This window comes from Ostrinia nubilalis, chromosome 10 (assembly GCF_963855985.1).
Source record: "Ostrinia nubilalis chromosome 10, ilOstNubi1.1, whole genome shotgun sequence".
Taxonomy (NCBI): domain Eukaryota; kingdom Metazoa; phylum Arthropoda; class Insecta; order Lepidoptera; family Crambidae; genus Ostrinia; species Ostrinia nubilalis.
In genome coordinates, this window is record NC_087097.1 from 1353835 (window position 1) to 1369157 (window position 15323).

Genomic DNA, 15323 nt, shown 5'->3' on the forward strand with positions numbered 1-15323 from the left:
TATAAAACCCAACATCTCCAATTCCAGGCCTTTGCTATGCCGAATTCGCATCCCGCGTGCCCAAAGCGGGCTCAGCCTACGTATACAGTTACGTCAGCGTGGGCGAGTTCATCGCGTTCACTATCGGCTGGAACCTCATCCTGGAGTACGTCATAGGGACAGCCAGCGTAGCCAAGGGCATGGCCAACTACATCGACAGCCTGTGCAACAACACCATTGGCAAAACCATGGCCAGTGTCGCGCCTATCAATGTTTCGTTCCTGGCGGAGTATCCCGACTTCTTCGCGTTTGCGCTGGTCATGCTTATCACGAGTAAGTTTAGTAAAACTCATTTATTTTTGCAAATAGGCTTTTCAAAAGCACTTACACGTCCCAGTTTTAACCCTAGCACTGCTTCGGGACAATAAATGGACCAGTGCTGAGAAGAAGCAGCGCAAGAAACTCAGTCACTATAGTAATCATACATTCCATATTATTTTGCAGTTAGCAAGTTATTCTTGTAGAATAAATGAATTCACTTCACACTTTTTCACCTAGATTATAAGAAATGTGTGAGCGATTAAAATTCTAAAATAACGCTGCATTCCAAAATATTCAACAATCTTTTGACCAAACATTGAAATTAAACAAAGATTTTTAATGAAATCTTGCGGTCGTTTCTTAACACAGGCTCTTAATAACTAATCAATTCTTAACACAAAAAGATATCATCGGCTATAGATTGCATTACAAATTAAAGAAATATAAATGCAACCAACCCATAATAATTACTCCACGGTTCGCCACAGTGCAACGGTCGCGTGTAATACGACTGATTAGCCTTGGTTTCATTCGTGAGATTCTTAGATGTTTATAAATTCCTATCGTGAATTTTAATGCTTATGTGCACATCAGGATAAAAGTTGGAATTTTACAACAAAGTTGCTACTATACAGGGTGGAATTTTGTTATGCCACCTAGAGGGAAAGTACTCTAAATATTGTGGATAGAAAATTATTTTCAAAGAAAACATTTCTTTATTTTTGAAAAGAAATAGAACTGCATTTAAAGATTTCCAAAAATTTGCTTGCCACACCCGGGAATCGAACCAACTAAAATCTGTTAAAAATTACACCCTGTATTTTTATTAGGGTTAGGGTTAAGTATAAAGATGAAATCTCTCTAACAAACTTGATAAATCAAATGAAAGGAAAAAAACCATGAAATCTTAAATTATTTTAATTATGTACAGAAAATTGTATGGTATGGTACTTAGTGAATTTTCAAAAAAAAATCGAAAATCTTTGAATGCAGTTCTCTTTCTTTTCAAAAATAAAGGAATGTTTTCTTTCAGTAAAATTTTCTATCTACAGTATTAAAAGAGTACTTGCCCTCCAGGTGGCATTACAAAATTCTACCCTGTATACTATTCTGCAACAATCCTATGTCCTTAGAGGTTTAAAGACCCGTATCTCGAGTGTGCTATTTGATTTTAGCGTAATTTTGTGAAGGTATGTAATAAAGGGTTTCGTTGCAGTCCTGCTGGGCGTGGGCGTGAAGGAGTCCACTAAACTCAACAACGTGTTCACGGCGCTTAACATGGCCACCGTCATTGTTGTCGTCATCGCCGGCGCCGTCAAAAGTAAGCACATAATCCTAAATCTCCGTTCGTTTCAGCCGAAAGACGTCTACTGCTGGACAAAGGCCTCCCCCAAGGATTTCCATATCTTACTAATATTATAAATGTGAAGGATTGTAATGATGAAAGTTGGACGTTTGTTACTCTTCCTAAATCACTAAACCGATTTACATGGAATCTGGTATAAACTTAATAGTTTGAGACCCAGGGAAGGTATAGGTTTTATCCCGGTTTTTGAAATATGCACGCGACAAAGACTTTCGGCAGCCAAAATTCACGCGGGTATGAATATAAATACACATACACAACATATTGATACTTTAATAACATGCAAAAGGTTCACCCCGCCGGTCACTGAACTGAAATCGGTGAAACGCCCAAACGAAAACCCATAAAATCAACAATTTATACCGCCTGTATGACGCAGCGGGTTTGTATCAATTTTACAAAGGATAGCCGCTTGACGAGTTTTTATGCACTGCTAATGACTACACATTTTTACACGTGACACGACCAAAATTAATACAAACAAGTGCGAATATAAAGGACATTGACTCGCGTATAACGTTTAAAAAGTGACATTATTGAAATTGAATTGACTTTTTTAAGTAGGTACTACGACGCTGCATTGTTCCACTATGTGAAAATTCACGTGAAAATCTACAATGTGCATCAAACGCTGAGCCATTTCACTATGTGATGTCGTATCATGAAAATCTATGATTAAGAGTAGGCGCACACCGTTGATTTTTAGTTGGCCGATAGTTGTGCCCGATTTTAAATTGTATGAAGAATCGGCGTAGTGTGCGCACTCCCATACATGCCCATACTGAGCAACTGCCCGACTAAGCTATCGGCCGACGAAAAATCAACGGTGTGCGCCTACTCTTAATAAGCATCACAAATTAACGACATGACATCGCAATGTGATGACTACACGTCGTATCATATTATTATTATGTGTAAGAAATCTTCGTCTTCCATTACACCTCATAGGACTAACAGAAATTTATAAGTAACTTGAAAAAATCGAACTGCCTAAGGAGGAAATCGATGTTTAAGGCACACCATATAACTTTAATCGTAACTATAACGTTAACCGGCATTGAGTTTGATAGAGTTTTGACGTTTGTTAAAGATGGTGCAACCGAGCCTAAAGCTACTACCCAAAATTGATGAAACAAACGCTGACCGTAGCAGCGTATTACACTTGAACATTCGATGAAAGAGCCCAGCAAGCGTAAGGTCGTGGGTTCGATTTCCGCTTTACGCAGTTCGGTTTTGTCAAGTTATTTATAACTTAGTTTGAGATGCGACTCTTAACGCTAAGGCCCAGAACAGACGGTGAAACGCGGTCGCGTCATTTGTGGTCTCTCAACGGACGCCATGGCAGAAACTTAGATGCGACTCAAAAGTAACTAGCAGTTGCAGTTTCGTTGCAGTTGCGTTTCACCGTCTGTTCTGGGCCTAAGAATTTGTAATAACTAAGAGCAATTTGTTTTACATAGGTGACCCGGCCAACTGGAAGATAAAGGTAGAAGACATACCAGCGGAATACCGGGAATCAGCGGGCGCGGGCGGGTTTATGCCGTGGGGCGTGGCGGGCGTCATGGCAGGCGCGGCCAAGTGTTTCTTCGGCTTCGTGGGCTTCGACTGCGTGGCCACCACCGGCGAGGAGGCTAAGAGTCCGAAAAGGGATATCCCGATGTCCATCGTGCTTAGCTTGGTCATTATATTTGTGTCGTACTTCAGTATTGCGACCGTGCTGACCATGATGTGGCCGTATTATCTGCAGGTGAGGGGCTAGTTTAGATAATAGTCTGTTATTCTTATGCCCGTTTTCACCATAAATCCCTAATTTTAAGTGACCCTTATGAAAACAAAATTCCTGTTATGTGTTACCCTAGGAGTCACTTAAAAATTAGGGATTAATGGTGAAAACGGGCATAAATCTCACTGTTTTTATTCACTACTTAAGTAAGCTCTTTCCAGGGCGCTTATACACATTCCAAATAGCTTGCCTTACCACCATTGGGCTGGTGCTGAGAATAAGTGGAAGAAGAAACTCAGTCACCTTTGTCACAATCGCTGAGTTTATTGTGCAAGGGCATGCGCACTGCACTCTTAGGCGGGTTTTAGAATCGCGCTGACCGCTCGCTGATCGTCGGCGCTGACAGATCAATATGTAATTGAAGGGAACGTTCCTGAGTGACGCTGATCGCTCGGCGCCGACGCTTCATACATTTCGGCTGTCAGCGCTGACGGTCAGCGTGACTCTAAAACCAGCGTTAAAGATGAGATGTATTAGCAACTGGGATTAAACAAACCTGTAACTTGCAGGACGCGGACGCGCCTTTTCCGCACGTGTTTACGGAAGCTGGTCTACCAGCCGTCAAGTGGCTGGTGACGGTGGGCGCGGTGTTCGCGCTGTGCACCAGCTTGTTGGGCGCCATGTTCCCGCTGCCACGAGTGTTGTACGCCATGGGCTCAGACGGCGTACTGTTCCGCCCGTTGGCTGCCATCTGCCAGAGGACCAAGACGCCGATGCTGGCGACCATACTCAGTGGATTGTTATCAGGTATTACAGACACCACTACTAGTGACAAAACTTTAATTAGGAACCGCCATGTTTCCGCTGCCAAGAGTGTTGTACGCCATGGGATCTGATGGCGTGCTGTTCCGCCCGTTGGCTGCCATCTGCCAGAGGACCAAGACACCGATGCTGGAGACTATACTCAGTGGATTACTATCAGGTACTACAGACGTCATTACTAGTGACAAATTTTTAATTAGGGAGCCTCATGTTCTCGCGGCTGCGAGTGTAATATTCTATGGGATCTGATGGATTGTGTACTGTAAACTCGCTGCCATCTGCCAGAGGACCAAGACGCCGATGTTGGCGACTATACTCAGTGGATTACTATCAGGTGCATTTTAAGTCAGTATTATTACTGCCACGCACCAGCTTGTTGGGCGCCATGTTCCCGCTGCCAAGAGTGTTATACGCCATGGGATCAGATGGCGTGCTGTTCCGCCCGTTGGCTGCCATCTGCCAGAGGACCAAGACGCCGATACTGGCGACTATACTCAGTGGATTGTTATCAGGTATGGCAACATTTTGAGTCTGTATTGTTGGTGCCATGTTCCCGTTGGCGCGAGTGTAATATTCTATGGGATCTGATGGATTACTGTACTGTAATTCGCTGCCATCTGCCAGAGGACCAAGACGCCGAAGCTGGCGACGATACTCAGTGGACTATTATCAGGTATGGCAACATTTTGAGTCGGTATTATGTGGTAGCTAAGCTAGGCCCAACGCTGCTGGCTATGGTACTTGGCGATTGTATCAGACGCGACATTTGCTGCCATGTCATCATGATCAACAACATTATGGTATGGCAGCAAATGTTCGGCAACAGTATTCTATGTATTTTAGCCGCTAGCCAACATGTTTTAAATATTAATTAATACATTTTTTATCGTCTTAACATTAATTAGTCTACACTGCAGTAGCAAGAAGACCCTTTCTAATTTACCAGAGACAAATGGGATGAAGAATGGGAGTGATTCTATTAATACTTCTACTGCGGCGTAACTAATAAATCTTTATTTTGTACCACCTTCACGATAAACTAACCACGAATCAAACTTTTCAGCGACCATGGCGGCGATCTTCAACCTGAACCAGCTCATCGACATGATGTCCATCGGCACGCTGCTCGCCTACACCATCGTCGCCACCAGCGTCTTGATACTCAGGTATACAGACGTTATCAACATAATTATAACATACTTATCATCACCAGATCATTTGGTCATCACGGCAAAACAGATAATCGTAATATGTATGAAAATTAAAAAATAGTCTCAAAATGTCTAGTCAGAACTACCCCATTTTTCGGATGGATATCGTAACTGCCAACATGCTAATATCAGTACTCCTTAACCTTCCTAGTCAGCGTGGGGAGTGTAAGCCAAATATTCCAATTGCCTTTGGTAAATTACGGAGTATCCTGCAGGAAAAGATAAAACTAAATGACACGATGATGATGAACTGTCACAACCTTGTTCTGTAATCAATAGTTTACATCTAACTATCTATCTATATCAGCCTTCGAACATAAGCTTTCTCTTTGATTCTCCGCTGACTTGTCCCTGGCCACTTGCATCCAGTTTACTCCAGCCTGCTGCCGGATTCTACATACTGGACTGATATGTGCGTCGGCTGAGTGTCACATGGCAATTTGTAGTGGAGTTTGCGCAGTGTCATGTTCTACTTTGAGTTGCGTTGTTATTTGTAGCAGCTACTTCATCATCATCATCATCTCAGCCATAGGACGTCCACTGCTGAACACAGGCCTCCCCCAATGCTTTCCATGTTACCCGGTTAGTAGCGGCCTGCGTCCAGCGCCTTCGTGCTACCTTTATGATGTCGTCGGTTCATCTTGTGCATGGACGTCCCACGCTGCGTTTTCCGGTACGCGGCCTCCATTCCAGAACCTTTCTGCCCCATCGGCCGTCAGTTCTGCGTACTATGTGCCTTGCCCACTGCCACTTCAGTTTGCTAATCCGTCGGGCTATGTCAGCGCCTTTATTTCGTTTACGGATCTCCTCATTTCTGATTCGATCTCGTAAAGAAACACCGAGCATAGCCCTCTCCATAGCACGCTGTGCAACTTCAAGCTTCTGTATAGGGCCTATAGTGAGAGGTCACGGCCATCAGCTACTTAAACAGCTGTATTTGTGGTTACAGATATGAGGACGAGGGCACGCCTCAGCTGGCGGGCGTGAAGCCGCGGCCGGAGTCGCCGGCGTCGGTGGCGCGGCAGGCCTTCAACCTGCTGGGCCTCAAGGAGCCCACGCAGCTCTCCGCCACTATCGCCAAATGTGTCATAGTGATCTTCTGTGAGTGATCGTTTTAAGTAAATAAATAGTAAGAACAGAATTAAAATCCAGCCAGTTTCATGCTTGAGAAAAAAAGCTGTACGGCGAAGTCTTGCCGATTGTGGAACCGGATATCAAAAATGTGACCGTGTTATGTCAATGAGAACTAGTCATATTTCTGCTCGACAGTTGGCGCCACTAGCGATTAGGTCCTGTCACTCGCCACTGGCGTCACCTTGTAGCCATCATCAAGCTTAATCTATGACTCCTTTAGCTAGGAACGATAAAGCTAAGCGTCCACTTGTCGGTATCGTACAAAACACATCGTATCGGATGTGCGATGCGTACGATGCAGACAGGTGGACGCACTTATATGAGTTTCTATATAAATAATACTACGATCCGTTGCGTGCGATACGTCCGATGCGTACGATACCGACATGTGGACGCTAGCCTTTAAGCTCTATCACTCGCCAGTAGCACACAAGGCCCATAGCCGCTGAAAATCAGTTTCGAGTCATGCTCCTGGCGGTTTTGGTGTATGCTGAGCAGGGTGTTTTTTTGTCAGAGAGGCACAACTCAAGCAGTTATCACTACACTACTTATCTATCTCACTCTGTATGTCTTGTTTCATCATCATCATCATCAAGGCTTATTCCACTATTCCCCGTTGACAATCCCGTCAACTGGGATTAGTAAACTTTTTGTTCGTTAACTTGGAGCTTCTAATGTGGATTAATGAACTAAAAAGTTCACTAATCCCCGTTGACGGGGATTGTCAACGGGGAATAGTGGAATAAGCCATCATCAACAGCCCTTTACAGTTCATGCTGGACTATGTGCCTCCTCCACTATAGTGGAGGATTTTGCCATAATCCCCACGCTTGGCAGGCGGGTTTAAAAGATCGCAGTTTAAAAGATTGATGTTTTTTAGAGAACGCTGCTGCCCGTTCTGTGTTTGATGTGTAGTCCCTAAGTCGCCTCTTACTACACCCGCGGAAAGAGTAGGAGTTGGTGACAAATGTGTTCTATTCCGCCGTCGCCACAACTCTTGTTTGCTTATATTCTCGTCGTCTCAGCCAAATGACGTCCACTGCTGGACAAAGGCCTCCCCCAAGGTTTTCCACAATGAACGGTCCTGCGCTGCCCGCATCCAGGCTCTTCCCGCGACCTTTACCAGATCGTCGGTCCAGCTTATATTCTATTCTACGTTATAACTCTGCCCGTGATTGTTGCAGTCGTCCTAGCGCTTGCAACGTGCGCACTGATGCGGTGGGAGGCGCCTTCGAGCGGGCTGGGCGTGGCGCTGGGAGTTTTGGGAGCTGCTTTGGTGATTCTACTGCTGGTGCTGTACCGCCAGCCGAGGCACGACGTGCGACACCTCAGCTTCAAGGTGAGTTCATCAGCAATACCGTTACTACGCTGGTCAAAACGACAACTAAGAGAGACCACACATTGCAGCGCGTTTCAAACTGGTCGCGTCATGTGTGGTCTCTCAACGGACGCTATGGCAGAAACTTAGATGCAACTCAAAAGTAAACTAGAAGTTGCAGTTTCGTTGCAGTTGCGTTTCACCGTGTGTTCTGGGCCTAACTTCGAACTTCTCCTATGTTCTTCTGATTAATTTCTTTGTGCGTCCAATGATAGTTTAACTTTCTTCCGAGACTTTGACCTTCACTGGTTGGGTTATTGGCGGTCAAGCTGCAAATCCTGGCTACACAGGAGTGCAGCGGTGGGAATAGTCCAGTGGTCAAAACCAGACTATTCCCTCTACTACTCTTGTGTAGCCAGGATCTATAGCTTCACCGCAAATTAAAAAACAAGAAAGGCAAAGTTTATCCCGGAACTACCATTGGATTTGCAACGAAATTAATCCGAGGTAGGTACATTATGATTTACTACTTTTTGTATTCTCTTTTATGCGATGCCTTATCGTAATGAATGAGGGTTTTCGCGTTTGAAAAATCCGCCATTGGTTATTTTTGACATATCTGTCAATGTCATGTCAAAAATAACCAATCATGCAGCATTTGGACCTCGCGTCTACGTATTGCCATCTGGCGGATTTTTCAAACAAGAAAACCCTCATTCCAAGGCAATTGCATTATTTTGTATCGTATGAAATTATAGCGATTCATTAAAATTGTCACAATGTATTTAATCCGCTCTTATGCAACAGGAAATATGAGTTACTAGCGGCCGACAGTGATTTCGTACCCATTGATCCCATTTTACTCCCTTAGCGGTTGAATTTTGTTAAATCCCGTCTTAGTGAGCACCTAAGTTCTAAAATTTGAAACTCCTAGTACTTGTAGTTTCTGAGATTTCGTGATGAGTGAGTGAGTCAGTCAGTCAATCAGTCAGTGACCTTTCGCTTTTATAGATATAAAGCCTGATCCGTGAGCACGTAGAATTTTGTCCAATGACCCCAAGCTACTGTGCGACGGGCGCCCGCAGTGAGAGTGCGAGCGCGACAGCAACATAATTACGCGCGAGCGATAAGGATGGGTAGCTTGGAGTCATTGGACAAAATTCTACGTGCTCACGGACCAGGCTTTAGATGACTTTTGCAATGCAACTTACATTCCATGTGCCGTCGAGTATACTTGACCGTGTTCCTCGCAGGTGCCCCTGGTGCCGCTGGTGCCGTACCTCAGCGTGTGCATGAACGTGTACCTCATGGCGCAGCTCGACTACCAGACCTGGGTGCGCTTCGTCATCTGGCTCGTCATCGGTCAGTGCACAAACCCCTTCTTCTTTTTTGATGATGTTGGCAATACACGTCGAGGTCGACTTGATTTGTGCCATTTTCAAGTATATAAGTGATACGAGTTACAAAATGAGATCAAGTAATGATATAATGAAGGATGATAGCAGATGATACCCCTTCCCACCCTTTGAGTCTCAGTAAAGTTGTGGTGCTTTACTGAGACCCTATGGACAACTTGAGAGAACCAGAAGAATCACGCACGAAGAATCAATGCACTGTTTTGTTTCACTCGCCCACACTTATGCACGTTCACGAACACTTAATGGTTAATAATCCACCATTATTACACATTAATAGTCGCCCAAACACGAATTTGAGGAAATAAAACAAAACCGCTAACATGACGCTTCAGATTCCCACCAAGAAGTCCAAAACCCCTTCTATCACCTGAATTTGATCACCAAAGTGGACTCCAGGTGATACTAGCGTCATTTGATCACTCATAGATAAGAAGTCCACTTAGATCTCCTAGGTGATCCGATCCATGGGTGATCAAATGACACCAAAGTGTTGCCTGAAGTCCACTTTGACCACCTAGGTGATCAAATCCACGTGATGAAAGTGGAATAGACCTTTTATCTGGCGTTGTCGCGGTACGCTACGTCCACACCGGGCGCATTCGCTCGCGAAACACTTCATCCTGCTCGCCCTGCTCTTGAGTGAGCAGAATGACGAACGTGCCTCGCCAACCCATGCGATCAGTGTGGACGCACCTTTACGCTGAAGGTAACGTGACGAGCGATCTGACGTGACTCGACTAAAACACTATTATGTACATAGTGTCTACTAGTACTAGTCGTTTACTTTTGCTTTTAACATCATAACCAACCGTTATCTAATACCAGCAAAAATAAGAAAGCTTACGTGTACATGATTATGATGACAAAAATTTACTTAAATTGATACTATCATGACATCTAAGACTACCTACGCATTACCTTACCTCGTGCTCATCACACTACCGGATCTCGGCCTTATATTCATATTGAATATTTCTTCCAGGTTACCTGATCTACTTCATCTACGGCATAAGGAACAGCTCTCTGAACGAGAAGAGTCCCCCAGCGACGGCGACCAACGGCAAGGCGGCCACCAACGGCAAGACCACCGAGACCAAGCACCAGATCACCACCAAGTTCTGACGGGCCGGTAAATAGGCCATAGCATTTACTTTACTTGGGGTGTAGATCGATGTGACGTCGATACCCGTAGACTTACGTTAGTAAGTTAAGAATTAACGTGCTGCCTGATACAGGTAATTTTGCCATGTAATTTGTGTATTTTAAATAAGGTAATTAGTTTTATATTGACAATCGGGCCACAGCGGTGCGTCATGTATCGTTCTTGGCCTGCGAATCACAGAATTCAAGGTTTTACAAAAACTAAATGACTAACGTTAATTTAGTTATCTTCATACGAATGGCAGTGATATGGATGTTTCCGTCTTTGCCTCTAATAAATAGATAATTAAAAGTGAAATAGATATAAGGTCGATAGGAGTGATCAATGTTAGAGTACTAACTGTCGCGAGTTATTTTTATTTTCTAGTCTGTCTAATGAAGGCCGGCATCAATATACGAAAATTTGGGTGAATTAGTTAACTACTGATTACTTCGTTATTTGATTACCGATCCCCTTGTGTATTCGTTACACAGACTCTGTTTCAGAAATTGTATGGGGCAGTTGATATAGCCTTAAGCCGTGCCGTGTTCGACCAGCATTAGGCATTAGGCTTCTGCTAGTGTTCAAAAGATTCTAGAATTTAATTCACTAATTAGTTATTTGATATGTTCTGTCGACAATAGTTTACTGTTCAAACGTCGCTTATTGTATAGGATTTGTAGACACAGAGATTCTATACATGCAGAAATTTTAATAATACAGAAAGAGTTCCAATACATATTTTTATAATATTTTTTCTCTTAAAGAGATAATATCTGTGCGTGATATATTGAATAGTACTTACAGGTTTTTAAGAGAGATATTATTTTAATACGTAATTATTGATCTTTTAATTAAGAATATTTGTAAATTAGCCATAATTGTGATTTAAATGTTATAATTTACTGTGTTGACAATAGTTAAAATATGTATTCGCTATGTCAGAAAAGTCACGCAGTGTGTGACATTTACGACGTTTTTGTAAACGTAGACTCGGAGTCAACATGGCGCTAGTTTTATACAATACGGAATCGGATATCAGCACGCAATACATCTGTGTTGAGAGTATCTACCCTTAATGAGTTTTTTGGACGCTGTTTCTCCATGGTTTGTATGGAAATACTTACGTTTGACGTCATTTAAAGGTAGTGTTTTTCAACAATAGCCGATGATTTTATTTCAAAAGAAATAAAAATCAAATACGTTTTATGAGTTATTGCACGATCTTTTGCGGGTGGTGCGAGTCGTAGCGAATCGCTATACTGCGCCATTTCAGGTAAAATCGTACTTAATAACTTTTTGCTCAGTTTACAGTAGAATTTATAGCAAATCTGTATATTTTTGTGCTTGTTGATAACTTGAATGTGATATTTATGAAATTATTGTTAGACAATAATTGTGTGTCTATTACTTTTAATAATTAACTGTGATTTATCAGAAAAGTCGACATATTTACTTTATGATATTAAATGACTATTCAATAAAAATGTGTTGTTTTCCAAAATTATTCAAATTCCGCTCTCCTCCTAATATCCTTATTTTAAAGTTATCAAACAACATTATTTTAATTGAAGGTGATAATTATTTATGAAACGACGCGCGTGTTTCAAATAGAGGATTAATTATTTTAGATATCACTATTTTCAAACTTACACGAAAACAAAAATACTACATATTATTACTTACCAACATTTTATTAAGCCATAATAATTCTCACTACACATGAATCACATAAAAATGAAAATAGATAAAAAGTAAATAAATTGTTATACTTGCATTAAATGCATTAATGATAAGTACAGGATCATAAATGATATTCCAATATGACATACCTAAATGCCAAAAATTAATTAGTTTATAAATAAATTACGTAATCAAATACAATAAATTAATTTTATATTCCATATTAAAATACATTACCTGTCAATGACAACCAAGATCAAAAAATACTTGACAGCATTCTTGCTGACAGCCTCACATCAACACAAATTTTATCTAACTACGATATAGCTTCATGGGCAGTGACAATAAATACAATAGTTTTACCAATTTTGCTAAGCAGAAGCTAACAAACTATTTAATATTTACGCATTCTTACACAAACCATTGACAATAATATAAACGAATCAAAACAACCTTCATATTTAGTTTGTATGGAAAATCGGCAATAACTCAATGCCACTTTTGAGCATTGACCTATCGCACTTTCAGACATATGTACATGGTACATATTTGAGTGGCAGAAAATCTGTAGGCCTTAATAACATTACGAGACCTTAAATAAGTACATGGATTGCCCAAATTATTGGTCTTCTGTAAGTAGGATCTCACAGCCAAGGGTCATATTTTAAATACTGCACAACTTAAGTACTTAAACCTAGTATAATACTACAACATATAAGTGTCCCTAAATACTTTGGTGGTAGCAAAAATTTTAGAGATTCTTCTATATCTGCCCTGATCCTTCAGCCCCAGTGCACAGCAACGTGAAAACACATGAAAAAGTATCGGTACGTGTGATCCAATCATGTTGTTTACCACGTATACGAAAACGTGTTTTGGATTCCAATGATTGAAATACATAAACGTCACAACACAAGTCACATGTGTATATGGAGGCGTGGAGCGTAAGAGCACGTGTGCTATAGAAGCGTATCATTATTACCGCTCAATTTCCATGCCACGGAAAATGTTGTTAGCATACGCTTCCGAAACAAAGCACGCGCGATGCGTTTAGCGACTGAAGAATTTGAGTCTTTGCGGGCTGCATGTCAGCCGAGAAATACACCAGATCGCAGTTACTGCTGACTGACACGTAGTATGCGTTATGTTAGTCAAGCGAGGGGGGTATCGTGTCTGCATGTTAGCCTAAGGCCAGCCCAGGCCGATGATTAGTGGACGAGCTATACGCCGGCATGAGTTTTTTATTAAACTCAAAAATGTAAGCCCTGTGGGCTGAGTGTGAGTTTACATCAAACGCGCTCACTAGTGATTAAAAAATGTATGAAAATTTTAGTTTTTGAACGTTTCCCGCTAGGGGCGCTGTACAATCCGTCATACATTTAATGTCATTTTTTGACGCGCTCACTAGTGAGCGCGTTTGATGAAAACTCACACTAGGCCCTCTGATTTAATTTGGGCGCAATCGTTCTTCGATCATTGTCGCAAAACATTCATACCTCTCACAACAATCGCTATCATCCTCGCTGTTCAAATCTTTGACTACGGTCGGTGCAATCCTATCAAAACGTCAGACTACAATACAAAATTTAAACTAACTATTCTAAAGTCTGTTCGCCGAGAGTTGATAAATATTATGAAATGTCTTGCAATGACGACTGTCGCTTAATTATCGCGTTCTGTATGGCGGGCGTCGTTTGTCACAACGCGCACTGAGTACCATGGTACGAGCCACGCAGCTGTCGTCAAGCGCCCCGGCCGGCGGGCGGCGGCGGCCACAGCGTGACCACTTTTAGTAGATTTCTACTTTTTTGGTAGATTTGAGGCAAAGAGAAAGATGATTTAGTAGTGCGAAATCGTTTAGTAGATTTTGGTAGATAATTGGTATTTTTAGAACATTCTTATAAATGGTAGTCCAAAATTAAATTGTAACCGAGCCGAGAATCCAGGCCAAAAAAAAAGGCCAGGCCAAATAATCTACCAACTTATTCATTATATCGACAAAAATAATTAGCGGACCGCAATTTATAATGAGTTTAGAACCTCTGATATTTTTTTTTATCAACTCTCTGCGAACGGATCATAGTGAATGCGAGGTTTCAAATACTTGATATAAAAGACACGACAGTACCGCTGGGGCTGACGACGGCGGGGTCGACGGCCGACGGTCAGCCGAGCGCGTGCGCCGTGTGCGCAAGCGCAGCATGCTCAAGCAGCGCCGTATGGCTGTCGCTGTGAAGCTCGGCCATGGGCACGTCGACGGCGCGGCGCCGCTCCGCACTGTGCCAGGCGCCGTATGACACGTAGATTATCAGACCTGCAACACGGCTGGGGTTCACTAACTGTTGGAGACAGGTTGATAATAAAACAACTGAGTTGGTCAGAAAAGAGAAGTGAAAATTCATCTCGCTTCGTTTTAATAAAATAAATATGTAGATTAGTTCTACTACTGATATCACTGATAACTAAGATTTTCAGTGGTACCCATAAAAAAATCATAATACACTCAACATCAAATAAACCGCACCTTCCGCGACGCGAACTTTAAAGATTTTCTTCTGACACAATTATGGTACCCCAACAATATTGGTGTTATTTGAAATCCCAATAAATATCCTTAAAGAAAAATACATTTCATTTCTAAATAAATGATTAACATATACCATAAATGTGACTTGAAAATAGACCTCACTTTGGGCTCACCTCAGGGATCAATTAGACCAATTTTTATGGTTATAAAACCAAATAAAGATCTCACGTATCCTCTTTAACAGATGGATAGCGATTAATCCCAACTTAACAGTTTTATAGTCATAAAAAATGGCTATAGCGCAACTACCTATTTTTTGAAAAGTGACTCTGGCTGGATCCTTGTAAAGACACATTTTTGGGGTAAAAACCTTTCCTTTAATGAAATGAAGTTTAAAACTAGGCTTTCAAATGGTACCAATGTTGGTGGGAAGTGGGGATGCATACGTTTGATAAGTGCTTGTCGCGGGAGGTGCGATTTATTTGATGCCGAGTGTATGTACCTTACCTATACAGGGTGTTAGGTAAATGGGTATATGAGCCGACACTAGCCCATGTTAACATGGGCATATAAATGGTATGGTGAAGTTAGAAAATTGATATCTTCATTTTAATTTTCATACAAATCGAATTTTATAAAATTTATTTTACCTTATACCCATTTACCCAACACCCTGTAGA

General features: G+C 41.9%; 2 protein-coding genes across 5 annotated transcripts in view; one reads left to right on the forward strand and one right to left on the reverse strand.

The window, feature by feature from the left end:
• The window catches only part of LOC135075643 (cationic amino acid transporter 3), a 53750-nt gene extending 41830 nt beyond the window's left edge, over positions 1-11920 (forward strand). For all 4 annotated transcript variants that reach the window (XM_063970051.1, XM_063970048.1, XM_063970052.1 and 1 more), the window contains 9 exons: positions 28-312; positions 1517-1621; positions 3127-3413; positions 3959-4196; positions 5275-5377; positions 6372-6523; positions 7741-7895; positions 9128-9236; positions 10275-11920. In XM_063970051.1, coding sequence (XP_063826121.1) covers positions 28-312; positions 1517-1621; positions 3127-3413; positions 3959-4196; positions 5275-5377; positions 6372-6523; positions 7741-7895; positions 9128-9236; positions 10275-10414 — 1574 coding nt within the window. In that variant the 3' untranslated portion in view covers positions 10415-11920. The remainder of the gene's footprint in view (positions 1-27; positions 313-1516; positions 1622-3126; positions 3414-3958; positions 4197-5274; positions 5378-6371; positions 6524-7740; positions 7896-9127; positions 9237-10274) is intronic.
• A 195-nt stretch (positions 11921-12115) lies between these two features.
• The window catches only part of LOC135075662 (cationic amino acid transporter 2), a 38387-nt gene continuing 35179 nt past the window's right edge, over positions 12116-15323 (reverse strand). The window contains exon 14 of the mRNA XM_063970079.1: positions 12116-14430. Coding sequence (XP_063826149.1) covers positions 14282-14430 — 149 coding nt within the window. The 3' untranslated portion in view covers positions 12116-14281. The remainder of the gene's footprint in view (positions 14431-15323) is intronic.